The sequence below is a fragment of the Caloenas nicobarica genome, chromosome 4 (assembly GCF_036013445.1).
Source record: "Caloenas nicobarica isolate bCalNic1 chromosome 4, bCalNic1.hap1, whole genome shotgun sequence".
Lineage (NCBI taxonomy): Eukaryota > Metazoa > Chordata > Aves > Columbiformes > Columbidae > Caloenas > Caloenas nicobarica.
In genome coordinates this window covers 22548378-22561988 of record NC_088248.1, presented here as the reverse complement: position 1 = coordinate 22561988, position 13611 = coordinate 22548378, and the positions used below count along the sequence as shown (strand labels likewise).

Sequence of the window (13611 nt, the reverse complement as noted above, 5' to 3'; positions counted from 1 at the left end):
TGCATGAAGTTGATGTTGGCTTAAGAGCTCGGTAGCGTTAAATTTTTCTCTTCGTTTTAGTGAAAAAAAAAAAAAAAAGTAAAAGCAAAATATTTGTATTTCATTAAAAAGATTTCTCCATATAAATGTTTTGAACAAAACAGAAAGCTAAAACAAAGGCATTTTGTCTAAAGTATGTAAAATCTTTGCCCTTTATAAAAAGATTAATACAGAAAACAAGTGAAAAGAGTATCTGCCTTATATATAGGAACCATTGAGTTTTCCAGAATGAACATCTTGGAGATAATTTTGCCCATAGGTTGTCTGAATTCTAGAAAAAAAGGTATCTTTTACCACGCCCATTCGCTTTCAGCTTCCATAAGGGACTTACGTCTAGTCCCTCTCTTTTTTTCTTCTAATATTCTTTCACCATAATTTTAATCTTCTTTCTGTTTTTGCAATCTTGCTATTTATACTTACTATTCTTTCCTCCCCCATAAGATGGTTTAAACACTCCAGGTCCCACCGAGATTTTTATTCCAACCTCCTCCCTCATCTTCTTCCATTTCTTAGACTTCTTTTTAATTCTGTTTTTCTTTTTTTTTTTTTTTCTTTTTCTTCCTCCCCCTCTTAAAATACTGTTCAGGGAATTGAGAAACCAAAATGGTTCACATTACCACTAAGGCATCTCTAAATGGCAAATAAATAAGCCCTTTGAATAGTGACATTCATTCTAATGAGATGCCAAAATATTATAATGAACAGCAAGACTAACATGAGCGTGCTCTTCGTGCTGCCATGAAGTGGAAGGCCGTTCTTCCTCACCGCAAGTCAGAAAGCAAGACCAGAAGAACTGAGACATGCAAGATTTCCAATCTGTGAAACCCCTGGGAAGAAAAAGTAATCTATACCCTTGAAACTCATTTGGGGGAGGAGGAGAAATCAAAACTTTCTGGGGTCCAAGTTGACTTTCACTCATCATCAGAGAATTAACCTAAAGGAGAAGCAAAGATTGTTTCAGGCACTGTACAAGCTCAGCTCCAGTCAGCCCCTGAGTTTGTTACCTCAAGAAAAGGAACAGCAAGGGAAGGTATAGCTTCAGAGCTAAATGAACACAATGAGATACAAACATGAATATCTTGATGCTTTTTTAGCAAAGAGAAAGATGTGGGACATGGAAATCAAGGGAAACCAGATATGGCAAGGGAGTGGGGAACAAGCCATCCAAATGTGAAATGATGCTCACATTAAGGACCTGCAAAGCAAAGTGAAATAAGAATGCTGGTACACACAACCCTGTCAGCACAAAACATGGCAATTCCAGGCAAAACTATAAAGAGGCCATTTAATATCAAACCTGAACACGGTCCTACTTTGCCTGACATATCTGGCTGGCCTTCCTCTGCAGCCATATGACAGAAGGAAGCCAGACAATTCACAGGTTTCATTTCATTTCATTCATCTTCTGACTTGACACTAAGAAATACTCTCCCTGGAAGAGACTTATCCATAACGGACAAGAGCAAAAGCTAAACTTTTATTTCCTTAATGTTCTTCCATCCTCCTTCTAGTCTTAATCATTGTGCAATTATAATGCCAGTTAAGTGACATGTCAGTCTGTACAGCCCAGCTACCAGCATTCAATTCTCAGCATTGGTTTGATTTTGCGAAACATCCCCTCCTCAACCTACTATAATTCGTTCACAGCCATGGTTTAGAGGTATGTATGCAACCTGTATACAAGGTGAAAGTGATACTGACTGGTTTCTAGCTAGCGGGAAATAAATATACATATCAGCAAAGCTTTAAAAAAAGGCAAAAAAACCCCACAGTTATGCACCAAGCATCCAAGCATGATATTCATCACTCAGGACGAGTCTCCACATCCAGGTTTCCACACATAAATTGCACAGTAATTCTCTAATTAGGATTCAGTAGAGTGATGATAGTGAAATGACTGCACCAGGATTTCAAAGCTAGTAGCCCAATTAATTATGTCTCCTCCTAAAAATGAATTGTGGATCTCCTTCAATAAAGTTCTCCACACATAATGAATGTTGATGGAATTTTAAAATATTTGAGGAATCATAACAATTTTTTACCATTTTGCCTACCAAGTTACTGTATTGAAACCAGAAATGTTGATGGCTATTGCTTCTACAGTTTGGAAGTTTGTTAGTCATTTCATTTTCTACAGGGAAAAGAAACGCCTCTTTGCAGTCTGCCAGAGCCATCAATTACACATGCATGAAGTGTGAAGTATTGCTTCAAGTTTGTTTGTGTCAGTGTACCTCTGTCTTGACTCCACCACTCTTCTACAATTCCAAATTTTGCTTCTATTTGCAGAAGCTTCTAAAAATTAGCAGAGGCAGAGTAGTGGCTGAATAAAATATCTGGAAGTATTTTAACCCACAGCTGGTGACTTTTCCTAGGAATTCACCAGGGCTATAAATAAAAATATGTAACACAAGACTCTTAGAAACTCTGAAATGCATAGAAATTCAAAACAACAACATAAAATAAACATTAGACTGACAATAAGCCTGTTTACCATTAAAAGTATGTCCTTGGTCTACCCTAAATGAAGGCAGCTTACTTGTAAAAAAGCAATATATTCAATTTGACTATAAAATCTTTGTAATGCCTTAACACACTTCTCTCCATTGCCTTTGCTATAAATACACAAAGGTCACACTTGGGGCTTCCTTGTATCTTGGAAGCAGCTCTAGCGTGGGAGAGAGGTTTCTGCAGGCAGACCACTGATGGCAAGTTCACTGTTAGAAATGACAGTGAAATGACAGAAATCGCTTTAAAAAATTATAGCCTTCTACTTCTAAAGAAGGCATAAACCCAAGGAATTATGGAAAACTATGCAGTATCATTTTGATGTACTTTCCATTCCCTGCTTCTCCACATTTTCAGAGGAGCAAGAAAAGCCACTTCAACTTATGTTTCAAACATGTAATTGATGTCCAGTTTTTAAAGACACATGACCGAGCTGGCATAAGAATAAGATGATGCTAATTTGTGGTGATACAGTGATTTGAATATGCATAACTCAGCCTCCATATGCTGTTAAAACACCCCATCTCTGCTCACTCTCTTCGATTTCTTAAATTTGTGTGGTCACTGCAATAGCTTTAAAATCATGAGTTTATGGCAAGGTTTACCTTCATTTATAAGGTCCAAAATGAATAACATGGCTTACAACTCTCAGAATATTTATCCCTTAGAACTCAAGCCACAGCTACAGCACAGTACTTTTCCAACAGAACAACACTGTATCTGCTCAGTGCGTGAGGGCAGCATTACACCCTAAGTCAACTCCACCAACAAAACCCTCTGTGTGTATACAGCTGTGCCAACAGAAGCTTTGCCCAGCCTGTATCATTCAAGGAGGCAGTGTAATCATATTGTCAAAAAAAACTTTAGATATTATTTAAAGTAGATAAGACTTGACTTAGCCAATTTCAACACTGTTAACCTTTAAAAGAAATAATTATTTCAATGCTCAGAGTTCTTAAGAAAGAGGAGGGGAAAAAGCACATCCTGGAATTTTTCCGAAGCACTTTTTTTGACAATAAGAGTGAGGGAGATGCTGCCCATCTTCCCAGTAGAAGCAAAGTACTTCAAACATTCAATTCCAAAAGTCAGCTTAGACATGAAGGACTTCCAAAGGAGTATTCAAACAAAGATACCAGTAAAGGACTTTAAAAAAAATAAGTAATAATAATAATTCCAGAGCTCAGGTTACATGCGGTGATATTCTGGACAGTACCTTGTACAAGTAAGTCACCTTAGTAACTGGCAGCTCTCACAGCTGTAGCAACAACTTCTATTTTCAGTATTACCTCAAATGCAAAGGCTTAAAATAACACACATTCAGCTGAAAACAAAGGAAATGTTCATACTTGGCTCTCTCATTATGCTTTTTACCCATAAAATTCAGAGCACAGTAAAGTCTTCTTTTTACTGTGTGACCTCTGAGAAAAATTAAGACAGAAAATTAATTCAGACCTTGGTCAAAGTACTTAATGGAAGAGCTAAAAACCGAGTTTGGACCTTCTCTTTTCCAGTTTGTCACTTTTTCTCAGAAAACAACATACACAAATATCATAATGAAAATCTATTTGTGTACTGTACACAGAAGCACCATGATTGCCAAGAAATATGCATTCTGAAATGTCAGTTTACCTATGAACAGGAATACTTACTGAGTATAAATAGGAAAAAAAAGTACCGTGTATATAGCATACTCTTCAGAATTAAGTTATTTGTAACATCATAGTTAACTCCACACTACACATTAAGCCTAGCAGATCATTTTAGACTATGCTGAGAAACACAAAGATGTATCAAGGCTTACCTTTTCATGATTTTCTATCAGGATTTCAACGACGATATTCTGAAACTTCAGGTCCATGATGGCTGCTACAGTTTCTTCCTGTGGCCTCATTAAGGTTGGTCCAAATACTACCCCTAGATTTGCCACAGTCATTAGATTCCTCTTGGAATGCTTCGAAACACTTTTTGAAAAGAATGGAAGGAAAAAACAGGAAATTGGTTATGAAAAATGTCCATTACTGTTGGAAACTGCAGTCTACAAATGAAAACATTACATTTCCTTAATCTATGTTTTAGAAGTTTGTTTTGTGCAAAGTTTCTTCAAATAAATTCTTACTGAATTCTGGAAAACAGAAAAGACATTCTTCCACTGGAAATTCAAAAAGAAAAGCAGTCTCTTACTGCACTTAAATATATAAAATGCACTTAGCCTTGGACCAGGGCAAGTGTGAAACCAACTTAAATTTGCTAACAGATCTCCACTATTCACTTTGCCAAAATTTGTGAAAAGAAAGTATAATGTTCTCTTTCTCACTTCAATCAAACCCTCAACTGCTGGCAGGACTGCTAAAGTAAATACTTATATGGCTTCATTAACAGATTAGATTTCTGCCTTTCCCGCCAAAATATACACAGCACGAGTCAAACATCTTGTCTGCTTTTGCACGTTTGGTTCTGGGTATTGTGTATGACAGCACCGAGATGGGCTTCAGCTCCAGCCACACTTAACTATGGCCCTTTGCAGTTAAACAAAGGTCAGGACAAGAGTTCTGACAAGGTAGGAAAGAAGGTCATACACTTACTTCGCTAAATGTTTCATCAAAATTTCCAGCATCTCTTTATTCTTTTCAGGGAGTTTATGGACCAAGAAGTGAACAGCATTAACTCGAGATTCAGGACTCCCACTTTCTATGGGACATAGAAAAAAATAACTATCTCAAAAAATTAAAATAAAATACACAGAAACACAAAAGCTTCTCCCACCTCTGCACAGAAACATACTGCACACACTTCAGTTCAACACATATGTATCTCCAAATATAGCAATATTGAACATATGTGCTTTGTTTTCAGAAGTAATCTTGTTCTAGAATTATCAACTTATTTGCTTATTTTGCGAACTGATCTTTGAATCCACCTGCAAGCGGATGCCTTTCTTTGTCTATTTTTAAAAAATAACAAATGTAGTTATTGTTTTGCTGTATTGGACTCATCTGCTTCTGAATATACTTCAAGGTAAGGAGTGATGTTAGTGGGTGCCACAGAGTGGAACTGTTCTACGTTACATTTCAGCATCATTAACTGATTGTCCTGATTATTAGAATTCAGTTTTGTTGGTACTATATAGCTAATGATACTGCATTTATGCTACCTTGCATTGGAAACTGCTTAAGACAATGCTTGCGGAAGATTCACATGCTCAGAAAGAGAAAATCTAATGACCTCTGAAGACACAGAAGAATAACCATGCAAAAAAACCTGTTGAGTGAGATTACTATGATAAAGGGTCCTAAATAAAAATGGGAACCCTCTCTCTCTAGTACAGTACAGAAATAAAATAAAAGTAAGCAAGGGGCTTTTTATTTCGGCGTCTTATATATCAGATTGAGCAATTTTGGCCCCTACAGGTTTCATTAGTACACAGATGAAAACAAGAATCTGTAAAAGATGGAAATAATCCATCTACCTATTTCTCCAAGTTGTATTAAATCACAAAATTACATCTCAGTAGTGGTTACAATGAGAGAAGTGAAAGTATTTATCTTGTATATAATAATACTTAGTAAAAGGTACATAAAGAGAAAAATATAGAACCAACTCTGAATGAAACAAGTTTTGACATCAGGACCACTCATGAGGTCCCATTTTACTCTAAGGCAACTTTGACTGTTGTGTATTTCATATCAAATACCACCATATTTCTTCAGTGCATACGGCTACAGATATTTTTTCTTGACATGTTGCTGCAGATTTTAGAGGGGTTTTTTATTCTTTTGCAGTGAACACCCTTGGACAGATTGCAAGAAAAAAGGCTAGCAAAATGCAAAATCTTTAGCTCCTAGTTAGCTGATCAAAATTCAGAGAGCCAGAAAATCCTAAGCCTTTTTTAAAGCAAGACTATTTTACGTATTTGTGAAACACTAACCCTAATTAAAGAATGGCTAAGCAACTTAATCACAAGATACAGTCAAGGCTTATATAGTTTCACTCTACACTGATATGTATAAAGAAAACAAAACTGAAAGGAAAACCTTTTAATTTTGGCTTCCCCCCCAATAGTTTCAGAGAAAAGGATATTCCCTGCTATTCCGGGTATTGCTGTTTGTTTACAGCCAACATAGGAAACAACACTGACTGCCTATTTTTAAGTATACCGTAACTTAGATCTGCAATATTAATTAAATTTCCCTCCCCACTACACAGAATCAGCCCCTCTACAAAATTGTTTACTACTTGTGAACAGTGTACTATTTAAAACATGTAAAATTCAACTGAATTCTTTATTGAAGGAGACTACAAAATAGAGAAAGGAAAATAAAGTGAGAAACTGCTGGCAAAACTTCATAGATCAAGAAATTATTTTAACACTTTCCAATACAAACAGGCAGACTCACCGTCTAGGTAAGTATCTGGAATTTTGCTTAAGCACTTGGCCTCTAAGATGTGTTTTGGCAATTAATTTCATGGGATAATTCTCATTTTGAATTAAGGACTACAAGTGAACACATTCTGCAGTCCTGGAAAGTCACTACAGCAATCTGAAGAAGATAAAGCAATTGTCTCTAAAGTTTACTTTAATTTTGCTTTTCACAATTTGCCAGAAGTGCTACAGGCTGGAAGGAAAATCAACTAAATATCTGTTTGATACTTTGCCAAAAATTTTCTCACACAGTTTCCCTCCATTCTCTTCCAAAAAATTCCATGTACATTAGATACCATACAGCTGAACTACAAATGCTGTTCTGTCTTCTCCAAGTCTGTATTTGAAGTACCACAGTGTAATCTGGCCCGCTCTTTCCTTTCTTCTACTAATATCTGAGGAACATTCAAGCCAGCCTGGAAACAGAGCTAACGGGGCACTGAAAACAAGGGTCAGGCAGCTGAGCTTTAAGGATGAACCCAAATTAGTGTATTTTCTTTGCCTAAGCTTCAAACTCTTTATAAACAGAAGAAAAAACAATCACGATCTAAGTAGATGTTTATCATTATATAATTAACATGATAAGAATGAATGTTTACGATGTTTATCCAAATGTTTTTCCATAAAAATTGCACTATACTAAATCTGTCACAAGCTTGTCTGTCAATAGATACATCATATGTGACGCATCCAAGAGCTGAACACTGGTTAAAACTTAAGTATTTTTAAAACTTTTATTATTTCTTATTCCTATATTTTTACTGAGTTGAAGAATTTTTCTGGAATTGCTTTTGCAGCATGCTCCTAAAGCCACAACAGTACTGTAAGAATAGTTATCTATTTGAACTATAGTCATATATTTACTGGCAGGAATGATGAATTCTCCATGCAACTCGTATGTCATCAGTGGCTCTGGAAGGCTTCTGCAAAACAAGGATGATATGATAAATTTATCTATATTCTTTTCTATCTGTATTTACTCTAAGCAGGAAACCTTTTTGACATTCAGTAGTATAATCCTCGTGCTGGAGGGAGCCATTGTTACAGTGGCCCTCAAATTCAGTGATTTCCAGTGCGAATGGAAAACTTGGTGTCATCAGGAAAATAAGACTAAATTCATCTATTCACCTTCCATGAGCTGAAGTGATGACTCCAATCTATCATAAGGCAACTTTCCAAATTACAGCACCAAGACTGCTTCTCAGCTGAAGATGTACATATATACTACATAATTCATTCTTCATTAGTGTTTTTAAAATATGAAGAATCACAACTCAGTGCCTTACTGGAAAGGAATAAGGGCCCTAAAACAGTTAGGTTTGCTGGACAGCAGCCATGCACAAATCAATCTAAAACATTTCAAATGGGAAAATTGAAATTGAAAACCTTAGTCATCAATGAAAAATACACTGAATAATGGAAATCAGAGTTAAAACCTTCATTTATTAAGTTGATTTTAGTGATGCTTATGAAATATTGGAGTAAACACTCGGGAAATACTGTAGGTGGGAAGTACTTCATCATGTGCAGTTTTTTTTCTTTACTATTTTCTTATTCTTTCCTACACTCCTTAAAAGAGACTTTTATCTTGATAATAGCTCTACAACATTCTTTGATAGTGGTTTCAGTAATACTTTATTCAATAAAAACAGCAGCCTAAAAATACTGTATTTGTGCTACACTATGAGAGATACATAAAAGTTCCATGTTCTTAGACAATTTAGTACAATATCTTGATTGGGAATCTGCCAAGTGATTTGAACAGAGAACCCATTAAAAATTCTTACTTTTAACACTCAAAATATTACTAGTGCACCCAGAATATCAGAGAAGAGACAGAAGGAAAAGAGGAAAATATTAAAAATTTCATAACCTTTTCCCTTTCCATTCTACCACATTAAAGCATAAAAAGGCAAAAAACTCTTAAGAATCCTAGCTGACTTTCAGTAACAAGTCTCAGCAAGTTCACTAACAGTTCAGGTTTCTGAACTATCAGTGAAATGCTTGAAATGCAGTGAAACACAAAAATGTTTTGGGGCTTGTCTCATACAAACGTTAGTACTAGTGATGCCAAATTATTTTGCTTCCCCGAAGACAAATAACAAACACAGTATTTTCACAGAATACAACTCTATTCCAAAACCTAGGAAAAGCAAGTAATGTAGCTTAGTACACTGCACAGCATTAGAATACAGACTTCATAGTCAAAAAAAAAACCCAAAAAAACCAAAACCAACAAACAAAACACCAACCACACAAGCAAAACTAAAAAGAGCCAGAGACAGACTTACCGCAGATATTGCTTCATAGCACTAGTAATTGTCTTCACTTCCCAATCTGCAGAGTTTTCCAGGTCAACTTCATTGCATGTTTTTGCATCTAGCAAATAATCAGAAAGAGAAGAGGGATGTGAAAAAAGGGAATTCTAAATCAGTATGCCCTATATGAACAGCAACACAATGAATTTGATCATTATGTATTTGCTCAAATGAATACAGAGTAATATGTGCTGCTTACTATTAGTAGATACTAACAGGACTTATTATCCCAACCTCCTATTAAATTCTATTTCCGTATTTTGTTTTTAAAAATATTTACTGCTGATTTTTTCTTTAATCAATATTTTCACATTTAATTGATATTTTCACATTTTTAACTAAAAAGAAATACGTATGCAAACACAGAAAGACATGCAAAAAAATTTTAGAAGACCCACTAAACATAACTTTTCCTCGTTTCTTTCATTACTTAAAATGTAAGTACACTGAGAAATCTTTTCAAACCCTTTCCATAGTTTTGCTTGTAAACTGCTATTTTGGACTGCTGATGAAAATAACCAAGTGCAGCATGACCCTCGTTACTGTGTGAAAACTTCTAAGAGGTGCATCAAAAGTAGAAAAAGGATTCTACCAGTATGTTTCCCCTACAAGATGGCTCAAATGTTTCCCTTACTTTATCGGTTTTAGCCAAAGAGAAAAAAATTCTTGCTTGCTTGACCATTTGTCAGTAGAGTCTTACAAGAAGACACCTCAAATTGAACAGTTGTATGTCTGAATGACCTATCAGGGGAAAGATTTTTTTGACAGAATATAGAGAATAACACAGCACACTGGAATATTTTGCAATCAAAAAACCCCTTTTGGCCTCAAAACGAGAAGCAACAGCTAGTTGACACAAGATCACGTGAATGCGCCTGAACTAGCACAATGTATTTGGTAACTTAAGTGCTTGAGCCTCTGTTTAATACTGCATGTTTCCATCAGTCACTACAGTGAACTATGGCAGTAGCTCACACAGATTACGTGTTGACCCGTTCATACAATTCAGAATTCATTTATTACTTTGCTTGTCAGACAAACGACAGACACATTTAAAAAATCAAATTAGGAACTCTGATTAAAGGTGCAGTCCTTTTACTGGGACTAAATAATTCTGTTCTAAAGGCTGTGCCAAGCAATTATTTCTGTAACTGAATATTCTCCCTCATTATATCAATTATTTAAATCTCATTTTAAAATACAAGTCAGATAACATTTTCTGCAAAATTGTTACTAGCCAACCACTAGCCAAACTTTCGGTTTGATAGTTGCCCTACAAAGCTCTGTGCCCACCACCCTATATATCTGTGCGTGTTGTGTGTTTGCATATATGTATATACACACACAACAACAATATATATTTTGACTGGTTCTGCTCCATTTTTCTCCCTACACGAAACATCCCAGGCCATTACATGAACCAACACTTCAACCGGGACTTCAGAAATGACTCTACTAGTTTTCATGCTATTTGTTCACATAGCAGCCACTGTGCAGTGAATGGCAACTTTACACATATAAAAATAACCATGCACATTTATGGAACAGCTTTTGACAGATCTGCTCCAAATTTTATGCAAATCTTTCTGACAATAAGGGAGCTAGATTTTATAGGAATGGTCCAGTTCACTAAACTAGGTTAGGAAGAGACTCTTTGCTTTCATATGCAATATGCCCACTGTAGAAGTGTATGCATACTGTCGGTTACTGTATATAAAATAATAAGGAATTCAGTGTAATTGTTTTGAAAGCTGCTGGTTCTGAAAAGGCAGAGGTATCTGAAAGTTTTCTTCTACAACATGTAATGTCTGGCATCTTTCACACCAGGCAGTATCAGAAATCAAAACTGAACTCATCAGTAGAAACTCCAAGCCCTTCGCAGTCACTTCACGACAAGCAAGGGTCTGTATGGAAGCTGACCTATGTCGGAGTTTGTATGAAATATTTGTAGGCAGTTCGTATGAAATGAGCCATGTATTATGGAGATCATAGATGACAAGAACTGAGCCTCCCGACGGCTGACACTCATTTTACAGAAGACTTAGTTTCACTAGATTTTGACTTTAAGGATAAAAATCTGTGGTTTCATAGTATTAGAAAAGCATATAGTGGTCTTCTCATACTCTCTTCACTCTCAATGTACTTTCCAAATTTTGTAGAAAATAATCTGAAAAAGAGACACAACTAAATGTCTCTGGTTACCATCTGGAAGACTTTTTTTGCACTTTGGGCCTTTCAGACTCTGAACTTCGTGGTTATTGACAGGTAGCTTAAAATGCTTTGAAATCTTATCAAACATTTTAAAATACAGGAAGTTAATATGAGGTTTTTATGAATCTGAAAAGATTTTTGATATAAAAGGGTATCTAAGAGTATACTCAGATACAAAGGATTAAAGATTAATCAGTCATTTTAAATTCTCTGTACCACTGCATATCAAAACGAAACCCTCTTTATTCTTCTCTGAGGACAGACAGATGAAGAACACAGATAGGATTCGCTTTCAACAAATCATCAGAAAAAGAGCACCTGCTTGCATCCTGACTTTTTTCTGTTCACGATTTTGCCTTGTCTTGATATCACTGTATTCTTCCTACTTCAAATAAATATATGAATCTTGGGAATGACAAAAAATGTTTCCAATTTAAAAAAATAACTAAAAGCAGATGCTGGAATCCCCAATAAACTCTTCCAGCTGCTACTGAACCACTGGCAACCTGAGTCTATTTAATTTGGATACCACTAATGGCAGAGGCGAAAATTTGCCTGCCAGACCTGCACGCCCAAGCTAAGCCAGTAAATACAAAACTGAAAAAACATTTTAGGATATCAAATACATTTAATGGAGACTCTCTGAGAGATAACATGTCATTCTTCCTATGGTCAATGGCTAAAAATCATTATTTTTTCATTGAGGCTAATTCCGACACAGATAAACAACCATAAGAATCTGTTATAGATCAGTCATTTTTATTAATCCCAGTTTGTATTTCCAAAAAGTCTCTTTTACTGCAATACTTTCAATATACAGTCAGGTTTATATGCACTAATGGAGAGTTTCAGGGTGCTGTTAATATCGATTAAAGTAAAATATCATCAATTAATATTTAGCAAGGTCATTATGAGAGATTAACATGACATGCAGGTCCTCAAGCCTGATGTCTTATCATTTCTGAAGAGACAGCTTGTTTGAAAAAATAAAAGAAGGAAAAGAAAAAGTCTTACAGGTGGCACAGAACTGACAGCAGCATATAATATAAAAGCGCTTTGTCATTCACATAATGTCTGGGGTAATGAAATGAATTCACTTTCTTGCTTCCTTCAGTTTGCAGTGCCAAAGAACACTGTGTTATCAGCACAGATGGAGCATGCATGGTTCTGGAGAAGAGCCTGGTGCAAACTGCAAACAAGCTTCTTAGCATACCAATGAATCCCTGAGAATCAGACCTTTGCTGTCAAGTGACAGGTTTGGAAGCTCTATAAAAATGAACTAATCCCAGAGGTCTTGTCTGACTGCATGTACTGTCAGTGCTCAGGACAAGAAATTGGGAAACACAGCACATCTTGCAGTCATGGCTACTACTTTGGTGAGAGATATCAGGCAGACAAGGGATTTCATCCAGGTGCCAGTACTTCTCTCTTTTTTTTTTTTTTTACCCCACCTAGGGACAGCAGAGTGGCAAGAGAACTACGGTCACTGTGATTAAAGATGCATCAACATTTCCAGAAAGAAAAGGGGAAAAAAAAAGTTTCTGAGACTAATTTTATTAACCAAAAAATCTTAAATGCTACACATAGCTAACTAGGTATAAGAGAAGAGAAAGAGCGTGTACACCTGGACATCTTAGACAAGGCAGAAGAAAGGTGGAAACTTCAAACAACGAAGCAATAAGCTTCAAACTGTCTTGAATTTGGTATTTCAAATTTTCTGATCAGACACTTCGACTTTGGCTGCTTTAATCCTATCAGCCTTGCACAAAGCCCATGATTTGCTCCTACACATCCCATGGCAGTTCTCTTAGTTTATTCCTACAAACCAGTCTTGGTCTTGCTAAACCAGGGGAACCTACAGTGTAATGAGGATTATTTGCATGGATTAAAGCATACTAGATTTGGACCATATAAAGAACAATTACAGACAGGTGCTTTCAAGACTAAATATTGACAGTAAAACAACAGGAAATAAAATATTGAAAAATGATTGTAAAATAGAGGCATACCCATCAACAAACTCAGAAGTCTCTGGACCTTTGAACTCACCCCCACAACTCTGTACAATCCTTGGTCATTTATACCTGTTATGCAAAAGGAGGGGGTAGGGGGAGGAAA

The 13611-nt window shown here is 36.0% G+C and overlaps 1 protein-coding gene across 5 annotated transcripts in view; it reads right to left on the bottom strand.

Moving 5' to 3' along the window:
* Positions 1-13611, bottom strand: part of ARHGAP10 (Rho GTPase activating protein 10) — a 147291-nt gene that overhangs the window by 49287 nt on the left and 84393 nt on the right. For all 5 annotated transcript variants that reach the window (XM_065633193.1, XM_065633198.1, XM_065633194.1 and 2 more), the window contains 5 exons: positions 13503-13577; positions 9256-9343; positions 7829-7887; positions 5127-5232; positions 4346-4505 (listed from right to left, as the gene is read on the bottom strand). In XM_065633193.1, coding sequence (XP_065489265.1) covers positions 4346-4505; positions 5127-5232; positions 7829-7887; positions 9256-9343; positions 13503-13577 — 488 coding nt within the window. The remainder of the gene's footprint in view (positions 1-4345; positions 4506-5126; positions 5233-7828; positions 7888-9255; positions 9344-13502; positions 13578-13611) is intronic.